The sequence below is a fragment of the Melanerpes formicivorus genome, unplaced genomic scaffold, assembly GCF_026170545.1.
Source record: "Melanerpes formicivorus ecotype bairdi unplaced genomic scaffold, bMelFor1.0.p_v2 SCAF_7, whole genome shotgun sequence".
Taxonomy (NCBI): domain Eukaryota; kingdom Metazoa; phylum Chordata; class Aves; order Piciformes; family Picidae; genus Melanerpes; species Melanerpes formicivorus.
The window spans coordinates 4,124,301-4,138,918 of NW_027142359.1; the positions used below are offsets into that span (position 1 = coordinate 4,124,301).

The window sequence follows — 14,618 nt, forward strand, 5'->3', positions numbered from 1 at the left end:
CTGAGAGGAAAGCAGAGCGGCCCGCGGCGGAGGGAGGCTGGAGCCTGCCCAGGCCGCGCTCCCCGGTGCCTACAGCTCTGCGCTGCCCCGCTCGCTGCGGGGTGGGAGCGCTCTGAAGGGAAGCCGGGTCTCAAGATGGTGGTTCGTCTTCCCTCGTTTGTGCCTGCTGGGGTAGCGCTGGACTGCGAGCTGGCCGGGGTGAGCCCGGGGCCCGCTGAAGAGTGACGGGCTGGCCAAAGAGGGACGCGGTTTCGGTGCATCGTGCTGCGGGTGTCCGGTTTGCTGGCCTCAGAGTGCTTCAAAACAGGCAGTCGTCTCTTTTCGTTCCTTTAGAAGATACCAAGCCGCTGGGTGGTTTAGCGGGTCAAGTTAAAGTGCTTCAATGTGATTAAAAAAGTCACAGGTATAGGACCATATATTCTTAAATCTGTGTTTTGTTTCACAAGAAGTCTTTGGCCCTTTGTGGTGGTGGAGCATCTAATTCCATGTTGAAGGGAAATGTGTGGAGCCACGAGGTTTTCATAGTTTCATAGTTTCATTCAGGGTTGGAAGGGACCACAAGGATCATCTAGTTCCAACCCCCCTGCCATGGGCAGGGACACCCCACACTAGATCAGGCTGGACAGAGCCTCATCCAGCCTGCTCTTAAACACCCCCAGGGACGGGGCCTCGACCACCTCCCTGGACAACCCATTCCAGGGTTTCACCACTCTCATGGTGAAGAACCTCCTCCTCACATCCAGCCTGAATCTCCCCACCTCCAGCTTCATTCCATTCCCCCTAGTCCTATCACTACCTGATATCCTGAGAATATTTGTTGTCATTATATGGAAAATTACCTTGGGGAACTATCCATAGACTCAAAGTGTTTCCTGTTTTAACAGGTAACAATATAAATATTTTGAACCAATAAACTCTGTTGCATCCTGGTTTATTCTGAACATTTCATCTTTGTGCTGGAATTCATTTGAAAGTGAAGTTAATAAACAGCAAGTATGATTGTTTGCAAGTTATCGCTATAAAATGCAAAACCTAAACAAATGGTATGATGAAGGATGGAAGAAAAATCATTGTTATAGTCTCAGCATCTGCCAGTGCCATGTCCTAGGGTATAGTATTGAAAGTCTAAAGAGGATCCAGCCCAATGATGAATGTCAGCATAGTATATAATAGTGTCCTGAAAACGCCATCGTTATGTTAGCAAAGTTTTGGGCACACACTACTCTGGTTGGTTTAGACCAAATTGGATTTATTAGCATGGGGAATGAGCTGAGTAAATCTAGGGTAGAGCAACTCCACACTAGTAAATTTTCCTATTAATCTCTAGTTAGCGCAAAGAGCAATGTTGTAATCAGCATAAACCAAGCTAATACTACATTACCCTCAGGAGAGCCAGTGCTGTTTAGCCCTTTGCTACACAGCTTCTCCCCTTTGTTCACTTATAGCTGTGGAACAAGTTGGATCAGCTCACACATACAGCCTAGAGTAGGCATGCATGACTGGACTGAAAGGCAGGGCCAAATCCATTTCTTTTGACAGCCCTCTGTAGTTAGATCTGGCTAAGCTAAACAAAACTAGTCTTATCTACTCCAAAATCTCTATGCACTATATCCTCGGGGATACAAATGTCTCCTTATTCATATTAAATGGCTTTTTGTTAAATGTGTTTTTACCAAACAGTGCTTAACTAAGTTGTCCATGCAGGCTAATACATAGAGATGAGAGATTATTTTCTTTTCTTTTTTTTTTTAAAGTCTTTTAAGCCTTATCCTAGAGGAGGTCACACACAACATAGTAAAGACTGGTGTTCTTTAAATAGATTCCAATCATGAGATTTGTGAGAGAAGCAAAAGGCTTATCAATACTTAGATACATTTTTCCATGGCTGCCTTTGATTGCTTAGTTGATTCTGCCTGCCCTGCCATAATTCTCAATCATACTGGCACCATCAAAATGACATTGAAAGAGGATTCTGTAGTTAAATTCAGAATTTTTTGCTTCACATCTTCATTTTGTTAGTAACATTTTCAAAAGTGCTAAAATTTGATCCTGGTTTTCTGTTTTATTAAATTCTGCTACTTGTAATGGGGTCTTTTTGAGGCTATTAGCAGCTAGTAAATTTGGGTTTTCTAATTGTGTCCAGCTTATGAGGGAATTCACGGCATTGAAGTGGCCAGCCTTGCATGCACAGTGCAGTGGAGTGTCCTTGCTGCTGTCCAAGGCATTAATGGCTGCCCCCTGCCTCAGTAACAGGTTTATCAAGTCACTGTGTCCATTTTCTGCTGCAATACGCAGTGCAGTCTTTCTCCAGGTATTTCTGTCATCAATGTTTGAGTGTTTCCCTGATGTCAGAAGAGTTTGGATGATCTCTGTGTTTCCTTTGGTCGCTGCATAGTGCATTGGAGTGCATCCATCCATGTCCTTAGCTCCACATCTTCCTTTTTTAGCTAACAGAGCTTTCACAACACTGAGATATCCCCTTGCAGCTGCAGTGTGCAGGGGAGTCTTTTTCTCCTTGTCTTGTGCACTGGGGTCAGCGTTAGCATTCAGAATTATCTCCACCATTGTTTTGTCTCCCCTTTCAGCAGCAAGATGTAAAGGTGATTTTGATTGCTTGTCCTTAGCATTAACGTTGGCTTTGTGATGCAACAGCTGCTGGGCAACATCAGTGTTACCCCTTTGGCTTGCAATATGCAGGGGAGTAATAAACCGTTTAGTGACAGCGTTAATTTTGGCCCCAGCATTAACTAGAAGGCCAACTAATGCTCCTCTGTTATGAAGAGCGGCAACATGGAGTGGAGTTTCCTCAGCTTGGTTCACAAGATTAATTTCCATCCCTTTGCACAGAAGCAGACTGGCGATGGAAGCTGCCCCAGCTTGAACTGCCAGGTGCAAAGCTGTGTCTGAAGCAGGAGTGGTTATTCCAAAGTCTGCTCCCTTTTCAATGAGGACTTCTGCTGATTCAGCTTGGCCCATTTCACATGCCAGCAGTAAAGGAGTGTACTGCACATCATCGCAGGCATTTATGTTTGTACCTCTGTCAATTAAAGCTGCCACAATACCATGCAGATTTTTCTGTACAGCTCTAAAAAAAGCTGACTCCATTATGTCAGAAGACAAGTCTTTAGAATATTCTAGTAGTATTTTGAAGGTGAACAGGTGGTTGCTGTTGAAGGCTCTTTCAGCCATGCTGGAATCAACACTGGCTCCAGCTTCTAGTAGGACTTTTGCAGTATTTTCAGACCCCTGAGAAACGGCATAATCGAGAGCAGTCTGTCCACTTTCATCTCTTCCATCAACACAGGCAACAGCCCTTAAAATAATTTTTGCCAGTCTGTTTTCATCTTTACGAGCTGCCAGGTGCAAAAAGTTGCACTGGTTTCTGTAGCTTCTTGCCTCTTCTTTCAGCAGCATCTTCAGGATGTGACTGTAGTCATTCTGGGCAGCCAAATGAAGTGGTGTCTTGCCTTTTGTATCCAAACTGTATATGTAAGCTTGACACTGGAGAAGCACTTTCACTGCATCTCCATGGCCTTTCTCAGCAGCCCTGTGCAGTGCAGTTCTTCCTTTCTTGTCCTTCATATCTATCTTTGCACCTTTGCTGATCAGATATTCCAGTATCTTTAGATGTCCATTAGCAGCTGCAACATGCAGAAGTGTTTCTCCTGAGGAGCTGAGTGCGTTGATATCAATGTCTTCCAATATTTTCAATAACTCAGAAAGATGGCCTTTAGCAACTGCATCAAAGATGCCAACACCAGCATGATCTTTGCTAGGCTTTGCTGCCCTTGAAAGTCGAGTTTGTTTTCCTTTCCTCTTAATAGCCCATTCTTGCTTTTTCCTTCTAGGACTGCCTTTTTTTAACTGGTGCCCTTCACTGCTATTTTCAAACCAAACCTTGTCTTTTTTGAGTAAATATCCAACCAGCTGTCTTCTAGCATCTCAAATGCTTTCATTTACTTCACTGACGTGTTTTTGCATCTTGCTATAAAGTTTTGGCTCCACTTGCTTCAGGCATGGATAAAAGAAGAGCGTGCAGGCTCGTTCACCTTGAGATATCAGTATGTCTAAAACTCGGGAGTTCTTTTCTGTTTGTGTCCTGTAGAAACTCAAACCCATCTTTTTTTCTGGGGTAAAAATACCATGGTCTATCAGGCAGTTCAGGAGATGGTCTGGGTCATTTATGCCTTCTACCAGCTCTTCTTTTTTAGTCCTTAGGACTTCAATTGCATAGGGGTTTGTGAACAGGCTGGTTGAGTTCATGTTGCTGATCAAAAAGTGAATTGAGCTATTGTTTGATGTTTGAAATTAAATCTGAAATAGCAAATCAGGCTCAGATCATTTCACACATTCTTTTCGTAGAACTGTGAACCAACAACCATTACAGTTCAGTGATAAAACTTTAAAGAATGAGAAAGAAATCAAAACTCCCTCACCTTTGGTTTTCTGGTTGTTAGAAGTCCTTTCATCTTCTCCGTTCTTCCTTAGCAACAAGTGAAGTTTAATAACAAAACAAAAGTCTGTGATATGGAAAGATATTCCACTTGGAAGTCTTCTTCCAGACTTTTTACACATAATTAGGAAGGAAAAATAGCTTTTGCAAATCTGATGCTTGAATAGAAGATAGTTGTTTATGGACTTTCTCTGTTCCTCTGGCCATGCTGGTTTTTGCAGGTGCCTAAATGACCAGTCTATTAAATATGACAAAAGAAAATGCACAGCATAGTTACTGTTGCCATGATTACATAGTTTCTGTGATCTTAAATGAGAGAGTACACATTGCCAGCTACATAGGTGAAAGCTCTGTAATGTAATGAAATGAAAACAAAGACCTAGATAAAAATAAACTCCATGTGTGGCTAGTTAGGAAAAGTGACCCAGCCTTTCTAATATGAGTTACAATTGCAGTCTGTCAGCTATAGTTAACCATAGCTTGTCTTTCCTGTTGTAACCTGGAGTCTGTCTGGAACTTATGAGGTGGATCAAGATGTGTGATTCAGGATCAGCGTTTAAGGTATAATTAAATAGAGCTTCAAGTCTGTGAATCTGTATAGTCTTCAGTATGAGTGTGGGACCTTTGAATCTAGCTGTAATTAATTTATCTTCTTGGTGTTAGAATTCCTCATGGAGAGAAGGAAAATGAATTATAATCATCCCCACATTTTGAAATCAGTTGAGAGATAAATTAAGATTATGGAGTTCTGCAGGAGCTAGAAGTAAAATGAGCTGCAAAACTGAAAGCTTGACTTTACTTGAGCAAATGGGAAATTTTGCCATCTGTTTCTTAGTCCAGTGTCCTTTCTGTTGGGTCCTGGTGCCTTGGGTGTATTTTCTTTACTAGGCTGTACAATGTGACTGCTATTTTTTTTTTTTTTTCTGTTGCATTTATAAGTTACATTGTAAAGCTTATTCTAGTAAAAAAAAAAAAAAAAAAAAAAGATTTATTGAAGAACTAGCTGGAAAAGGCAAGACTTTTAATAGGTATTTTGAAAGCCAGCCAGATACCAAGTCAGCAAATTTGACAGCCAGTTTAAGAGCCTAATAATTCCTCTGAAATGCAGAGAAGGGCACTACACCAAGAATAGCAAAACCTTTGTCATTTAGTTAATGATTCTTAACACATAAGGTGGAAAACTGGTCTGTTGGAGTGAGCTAGGTCTGAATTCAATGTTCCCAACTCTGCTAATGACTCAGTCTGTGATCTGCTAATTATTTAGTCTTCAGATTTGACTTAACAGAGCACTGAAGATTCATCTGTTTTGTGTAAATTAATAATCCTTAGGTAAAGCTTGATGAAATGGGATCTTTATCTCTTTGTTATTATTGTTCCCATGCAAAACAGAGTGAGCAATACTTGATTACCCTCACAGAAAAGTTTTGAGCTCTGGCAGTGGAAAATGATAGATGAGTCCTGGGCAGTATCATTAATACAGACAGCACAAGGATTTTTGGAACTCCTGAAAAATTTAAAAGCAGAAATGGTGATATTGTATCAGAGTCTATAGTATAGCAGGAGTCTCTTGAAGTTCAGAATACAGAGCTTTTACTAGTAAACAGCACAACTGGAAGGTGCAGTACTCCTAACTGGCCTTGAGGAGGAACATTTGAACAGTATATGCAAGGAGCAGCTCTTTCAGAGCCACTCTGGGACTTTATTTTGGGAAAGGAATATGCAGCAGATTACTTGTTACTAAGGCTTCAAAATAGAATTATGCACTAATAAAAAAATCTTCCTTATAGATATGAGACTTCTGAGGAAATTCTGTCTTCATACAAGAATCACATTTGATAAGAAAAATTGGGAAGTTTGTTGTATGAATTCATTTTCAGAAATTCTACTTTAAATGCCCTTATAGTTCAATTAGTATTTTAGCTACTTTTTAGGGTTGTCCCAACAATGGCTTCATAAAAAATCAAATCCCAACACAGTTGAGAAGAGATTCAGAATTGGCTACTTGAACCATACTTTTTGTTTATATCTTTTAAGCTTAATATCTCTGTTTATTTGACATATGAATGTTTTAGGGAAGGGAACAGTTCAAGGTTCCACACCTCTTCTCCTTTAATTAAGTGCATGAGACCACAAACTCATGGAATCATCAGGAAGCTCTTCATTAAAAATAAGAATAGCAAAACCTAATATCTAAGAAAAGAAATAAGTTAGAGAAAGGAAGAGGCAAACCTTTGGCCTTTACTGTCCTTTACATTTATTTGTTGTGTAAGGGCATAAAGTGATTATTTTCTCTTCTTACTAAATACTACACAGGCCACTTTTAGTTCTGCTGGCTTCTTTAGCTCCAGGTATCCAAAGACTGTTCTTTATTAGGTTATTTGGAAAAGGAAATAATGGGGTTTGCTCCTGTCTTGTTTGTCAGACAGTGCGTAAGGATCTCTGTGTTCATCAGAATGTGTATATGGCAGGGCAACATAGGGGATCAGCTATATATATATATATATATATGTTATGTATTACTCTAGAAGAACATAGTGAAAAGTTCTGGTTGGTACTAGTGTGCTGTCAGTGTGTTGTGTGTTGTCAAGAAGCCTGCAGTGAGTAGATTATCATGACCCAGCAAAAATGGGAGTCTTCACACAGACCGTATAATCTGTAATGTCATTATTAAATGCAGAAGTAAGATTTGTTGTATATGTAATGTTACCTTAATTCAGGTATATCTGAGTGTACTCTGTGGGAGGATATTCAGCTGAAAACAACTCAGTGAAGTTTAGAGCAGACTTTAAAAAAGGCAGGTGATGCTATTGATAGGAAAGATCTCTGGTTTGGCTTCTGCTGAATAAGTGTCCATATAGGGAGCTGTTTTAATCTAGCTGTTCTGGGAGTCTTGAGCCAGTTATTTCTGACATGCAGCCTCAACTTTGCTGCTAATTTGTGTCCTTGGGCAAATCGCTTAATCTCTGTGCCCTGTTTACACAAGCATTGAAAAAGGAAATTTTTTTCTACCTCACAGACATATCCTAAGTCTTTATTAATGTTGATGCAGGGCTTTGAAGTTATAGAGTGCTTTGAAGTTTTGGTCCTTTGAAGTATTGTTTTCTGACTTCTCAAAGATGAACATTTATTTCTTAAATTAACACGTGCCCATGTTCTCTAGCTTATTTTATGTTGCTATGTCATCATCAAATCTACATTTAATTTTCCCTATTTTAATTTCTCAAAGATGAAAGCAAGCCAAACTACACCTTGCACGCTGCTAAATGAAGATGTGAGGAGCTGTGGCCCTTGGAGTGAGGAACCTGAAGAGGTCACCATTTCTCCACCGAGGCGTTCCCATTCCCGCCTGGAGCTCTGGTGACTGCCTTCTGCTTCCCAAACTGCATGTAATGCAAGTGAATGCCTTCCTGTAACTCCTGTTCTCCAGGGCATTTTCTTGCTAAAACTGATGGAAAGCCAAACATTAATAACACAGTTTCACTCACCGTGATATTTTTATGTTTCCCAATGTGCACTTTCATTTCACCGAAGACAGTTGTTTGCAATAATGCCAACTGTTTCTTGGGAACATATCCGTCTGTAGAATAACTAGTCTGTAAGAGATAATAAAGCCAACATCATTATCTAAACTTCATGAAGGACGGAGATTTATGTCTGCAAAGCATTTCATTAATAAACATGGCTCTTGAATAAAGCTTTGGTTTGGATAACCAGAAATCCCGTCTGGTTGAACTATATTTAGGTGTAGCTAGATTGAGAAACAGCAATGTTAGAAATGTTCATGATGATGATTAGTGTGTACTTGACTTATAACACTGGAAGAGAAGCTGACTAGTCAGAATGTCTGCAAGAGAGACAAAATGTAGTGCTGCGTTTTGCCTAAAGACTAACTGCAGTCAATTAGGGAAATCGAAAGTGGAGCTTTGGCACCAAGTGATCTTATTTGTGTTAGTCGTGTTTCTGTAGAGAGTAGGCTTGGGGCATTCTGGTGCTGAGCTGTCTCTACCATGGCTCATACTTAAATGTGAGGAGCTCCTTAAGACTAGTGCTATCCTTTGAACGTGTATCATCAGGGGCCTGAGCAGGATCCTGCTGGAGCAAGTGGAAGACTGATCGATCCAGCTTCATGTTTTGCATCTCAGACTTGCACACCGGGCTCCCATTGTACCCTCTCTGCACCTTGGCCATTGGCAGGCCATAGCCCCCCCTGCAGAGTCCTGTGCTAGGTCCTGTACTTGAAAGAGGCACTGTGCAGAAGGCACAGCTTCCCAGCTTTGCCCACTATTCATGGGTGCTTTCAAAATATGAGGTCATAAGGCAACAGCTTGACTAAAATCTGGACACTGATACTGATTTTACTAAGGAGGAAACACCATTCTGCAATTCATTGGCTTGAAGTTGAATCAGTGTCATGATTTTTATCTTAGAATTTTAGAAATTTAAATGTATCCTTTCAGACCAACACCAACAGAATCAGTTACAGTAAAATGCTAACCCTTGTATCATTAGCATAAAATATAAGTGTTGGAAAAGTATTACGTTACTAAATGCTGAGGCAGCTTCAAGGATTAGCACAACTAACCAGATAGAGTTCAAGGTTTTTCTCCAAAATGGGCAGATTTTTTTTTTTTTCCATTTTAAACCAAACAAGCCCTTGTGGTTTTGAGTCAGGAACATACACTTTGTCAGTGAAATCCTACAGAAGGACATACTTTCTAGAAGTTCTTTAACTGTTAAAGACCAAGATCCTCCTCACACTGCCTAGACTCATTGGGCTAGCCTTACTGGCAGCATGACTCCCAGAAGGAGGGTATGGCAGTGCCATGACATCTCCCACAGAAGCCTTTTGGCCAAATTTGCTTTGTAGATGCAGTGAGTGAAGAACTATTCTGAGCTTTAAGCACTGCACAAGCAGAATTTTGTTCTTAGTGATTATAAAATGCTACAGATATGACTAGAGACTACCATGACTTTGGAAGGAAATAATGTTTTGCCACATCATAAACCAGTTTTAATTGCTATTAAGTTATTACAGTTCATGTCAAGCGTCAGACATAGTACAGACATTTACTTAAACAATGGCTTGCTAAGGAAGTCTACACACACACACAATTTGAAATTTTGCCCTCTCTGAGGACTCCATTTACAGTAAAATGTATATAAGTTGTGTTTATTATGTCAGGAGAATTTTCAAATCCATTTGTCCCACAGCTGGTTTTTTTTTTTTTTTTCCCTGAAGTTGAAGGAATCTAAAACTCACTTCCATTTAGTATGGAAAACAATTCTTAACTTTTTTTTAAATTTTGGTAAGAAAAATTGTAACTGCTGTGTAAAAGATGGAGTATGCCTTCTGAGTTAGTGGTGGTAGACTTCAGTTTCTAGTAACACCACCAGCAGCAAAAAAAGTGCTGCAGTCTTGCAAGGCGAAGAGCAGATAACAGTAAATGAGGGCTCAGTTAATTCCATTTATAGAGAGCAACTGAAACAGTTGGGTCTGGCTGAGTCTGTTTGGTCTTCCTGATAGATTTCTTGAGATACACCAGGAAAGATTCCCTGCATCTGTGGCCTTCTCCACAACTGCCATTTCAGGCCATAAAGTTGGGGTTTTTTCCTTAATATTCTAGCCTTGTTTCTCTGTTCACCTTAAAAATGGTTCCTGTACTCCCTGCTCTCTGAACTTGGCAAAGTGGCTATTACATTGTCAGTCCCTTAAGTTTTTCTTGGCATAGTTTTACAAAAGACTAATAATAATTAGCACCATTTAAAAAAAAATTAATGCAAGCTTATTTGTGACCCTAGAGTGCCTGTAATTCCTGCATGCTTTGCTTCTCAGTTTTTCAGTGGCATTGTTTGCTGCTGTATGGAAAACAAGGCAACTCAAGATTAAGAATGATTCCCTGGCAGTGCTGGTTCAGCTTGTCTTAATTACTTGGTCTAGAATTCTATATTTAGAGAAGAAGTAAGTTGATTTTGACAGATGCAGAAGCATTTTATTATTTTTTAATGATTTTTTGTTTCTGATTACCTTTCTTACCATTCAGTTGCACTCCACCCTCACCTACTCGTTAAAATCTCGGATTTTTAAATGCACTCAGTTTATGTTTGTTGTACAGCAAAATGAAGTTTAAACTTTCCTGGTGTAACAAAGCTAGAAGATCACAGGCATGTAATTGTTTTCTTATTATTAATGTTCAATTTTGTACAAAATTCTGTAATTTGATGAGTACCTTTTTGTTTCACAGTGTTTCTAATTGCTGGATGGTTTCTGAGGCATATAGAGTTGATTTTTCCCATGTTATCTTCTCTTTCCAGTTCTGACAGGCTCCCATGCCTTCTGTTTGAGTCCCCTGGCTTTGACTGACTAATTTGGTTCCCCCAGCATGTTTATGTCTTCTTGTGTGTCAAAATCTGGATTCCTGCACCTCAGATTAATTCCCATCCAGCAAAGTGTGTAATTACACATCGAACTATAGAGATGTGCCTCAGCAGAGTGTAAGTTTGACTCCCAGAAACTTAGGATGGCATCAGTATCTCCCTTTTTCTGAATTCTGCTTTAGCATGAAGGAATTGATTAACTGGAGCACTGAGTGAGGACCTCAGCTATTCTCCTCTCTGTTTGGCTCTGAGAAATGCCCTTGTTGATTTGGATAGCTCTCTAAATCACAAAATCCTGACAACTCCTCTAGATTCATGGTGTTTGCTTTCCTTGGCATATCCCAAAACATCCTTCTCTGTTCAGCTGCACCTGTGATATTCCAGCAGCTCTCTTTGTTCCCAAGCCATTATGTCTTCCTACTCAAATTTCCATTCAAAGAGTGATTCATGCAGCAGGGGAAAGGCATGACCTAGCTGCCCCCTCAATTTCCATCGCTTTGCAAATCATGTGCAGTCTCATCTGAACTGGAGCTTTCATTTTGGACTTCTCTATCCCCATTCCTGGAACTAATTATTGTATTCCTTTCTCCTGCATTCTGCGCTGTGAGCAGAGGCATGTTTGCTGCATGAAGAGGCTTTTTTTTAGTAACTATCTTTGCTCACAAGGAGCCATGAAAAGCATGGATTTTCTTTCCCCTGGGAATGCCTTTTGTCACCACAGATGAATACATATGGTTGTTACCTATGCCATAGCTACTCTGTGGACAAAGCACAAGCTTGACTCATTATACCAGCATCTTTTTTTTTTTTTTTTTAATAATAGCTTTCATACTCTGAATGTTTGTTTCTGGTGTCCAGCTGGAGAGAATTGCACACCTCCACCAGCAATCTTTAAATGAGCTGCATGCTCTAATGCTTTTGATGTCTTCCATTGTCCCCTGTACTGTCCTTCAATTATTATTACTAGCTTATGCCTTTTTGACTCTCCTCTTTCACCATTATTTCTGTATCATCAAATCCACTTATTAAGTTCTGCCTCCTATGGTAAAAGAATCTCCTATTTGAGAAAGTTTTTAAGGTTTGGGGGGTTTATTTGGTTTGGTTTTTTCCCTTACCAAAACAGCACTTCCAGGTTTAGAATACTTTCAGAGTTAAATTGTGTTCTCTGAGACTTCTGGAACTCCTGTCAGGTGATGTGGTAGGTGCTGAAGAGGCATCTAGACCCACTGTAGTGTACCTGTAGGTATATTTTCTACTCTTATGGTTCCCAGTGAAGCAAACCCTTTGGCTCAGTATGGATAGTGTGGTAGTGCACAGAATAGTAATAAGCCTGCTAGGTATTTTAGAAGAGCCAGATTAAGGAAAGAATAGTGATTTCTTAACAAGTACTAGCGTGGTGAATTAGCTACAATAAGTAAAGAGATGAGCTAGAGAATCAACTGTCTTTTTCCCTTGTGTCACAAGACATATGGAAAGCTTAGTTTCAGCTAAAAATTAATACAGCATCATGAAAATGGGATCAACATGACAGTAAGAAATGAGAGGGATATTGTAGTGACAGCTCAACCTATATTAGTAACTTCATGCTTAATTCAACGTAACATCGCTATTTTAAATTGATCTGAAGCAGCCAGAGCTTGCAACAGAATTCAGAGCAAATCTACTAGAGAATGTGCGCTGCCTTGGCTTGCTCATTAGGAATGATGGCAAATTCAGCATAATTGTAGCAGATTACATCTCCCACTTGCACTTTCCACACTCTTGGTTTGCTACCTCTATTACTTTGGTTTTGAATCTTTAAATTAAAAAATATAAAAACACCCCAACTTTTAATTTTTTTTTGGTTTTTTTTTTTGCACTCTGTAAGCTTGCTTTTCATTAGTTCATTTTACAACAGGTTGCATTAAGGTTCTATGGATGTGACTTTCAGTTTTGCAGGGATTGGCACCAAAACCACCAGGATGGTCATTTGTTCCCCCTTCTCCTCTTTTAATCACTGGCATAATTTCCATCCAACAAAGCTTTTCAAAAATAAGGAAGGAAATGGCCTTCCTGTACAAGCTTCCTGTGAATCCCATCCAGATATAAAGGACTTGTGTAAAAGCTTGGCAGGCAATCCCAGCATATGCCATTCAGTGACTTCCTTATTTCATGGTATCATTCCACACAGAGCAAATGAATCTGAAAATCAGAGTAATTTCTATTCATTTTTGAGTAAGAAATTTGAAATGGTAAATTTCCTAGCTGTTAATAACGCCCACATTTCAAATTAAAAGTTTTGAATGCTGAGAGCATTAGTCATAGGAAATCCTGTATGAACATCCAGCACTTAAATTGGACCTTCCCCTAGATCATGCCGTAGAAGGAGTTTACAGGAAAACATTCTGTTACTCTTAAGTGCTGCGTTGATTTTTAACCCTTTATATGCTGCTGCCTCTGGTATGCCAGCGTTTTATTTCCAGAGCCCGTTTCCTGTCTTCTAGTGATCAAAATGACATTGAAAAACTGTATTTCAATGTTATTCTTTTTCTGCACTTAAATAATATGCCAAAAGCATTCTGTAGGTACTTCTGTGCACATATACATCCTTCCCCATGAAAACCAATAGTCTTAAGTGCGTGCTACTCACAAGAGAATTGATTTGAATAAAAACTACTGTTTTGGAATATTATCTTGGATATAAGGGAACCAAGTGCTTCCAATAGCAGGATGTAAAATTTCTTTAGAGTTGTGTAGTTATGGTTAATTCCCATGCCAGTATTTTTCATAAAATATTTTTAAAAATAAAAAGGAAAAAATAGAAAAAGAAAAAGGAAAAGGAAAAGGAACAAGGAAAAACTCCCAAGAAAAAAGTGTAGACATGGCACCTGGGGACATGGTTTAATGGCTGTGGTAGTGCTAGGCTGATGGTTGGACTCGATCTGAAAGGTCTTTTCCAACTAAAACAATTACATGATTCTATGAATCTCTATGCAGTATGAATATTTTAAAATACTTGGTGAAAAAAAACCCACAAGACATGAATGTTGACAGAAGCACACTAACAGTTTTGATACATGAGCTTTGCTGCCTGCAGTTAGGCTGAGTAGCTCTTTTCTTTCCCACCCATCTGCCCCTACTGCTCCCAGAGATGGAACACAGGCTAGAATAGGGCACAGGGCTCTGCTACCAGTGTGTGGCCTTGGGGAGGGGATAGTAGAGATCTGTCACCCACCTTCTTCTGTAGCTGTCCTTAGAAAGGTGGCCATCGCTGTCAAGCAATCTAACAAGCAGTTGTCAGAGGTGAAATTGTAAGCTAAGTGTAGCAACTTCATCCTCTGTCCTCACACATACTGTCTGGGGTTGAAGTGAGGCAAAAGATGAGGTTACCACAGGCAGCAATTTGTGTGCACCTTAGATGTTGTGGTTCAGTCTGTGAATGGCAGTGGGACTACACCTGCTCAGAGGAGGATTAACTAGACATGAGGTTCAGTGTCAGGATTGTGTTACTGCCTTGAAGAACAGACTCATACCATGATGCTGAGAGGGCAAATATGTTAATACCCACATGGTAATCACGAGCTTCCAACAAAACTGTGTAGCTCAGGACAAACAGAAAGCTGGAAAAGCCAACCTGACTAGATAAATTAAACCCTAATGTGGACAAGGCGTGACAGTAATATATGCATCTCTGTTGCTCAGAATCATTTTCACATCAGATGGCTGAACCAACTTTGATAGTTTCTTTGTATTTAAAAGGAGCCATCTCACAAGGGACATTTTATCTCTTCAGGAAAAAAGTTACAATTTT

At 39.9% G+C, this 14,618-nt stretch overlaps 2 protein-coding genes across 4 annotated transcripts in view; one reads left to right on the forward strand and one right to left on the reverse strand.

Annotated features, from left to right (window-relative positions):
- Positions 1-14,618, forward strand: part of FGGY (FGGY carbohydrate kinase domain containing) — a 356,970-nt gene that overhangs the window by 143 nt on the left and 342,209 nt on the right. The gene's annotated exons all lie outside the window — the stretch shown is intronic.
- LOC137442266 (CARD- and ANK-domain containing inflammasome adapter protein-like) lies at positions 1,012-4,263 on the reverse strand. The gene is given in 1 exon segment (XM_068140708.1): positions 1,012-4,263. A coding segment is annotated over 1 exon segment (2,256 nt). The 3' UTR covers positions 1,012-2,007.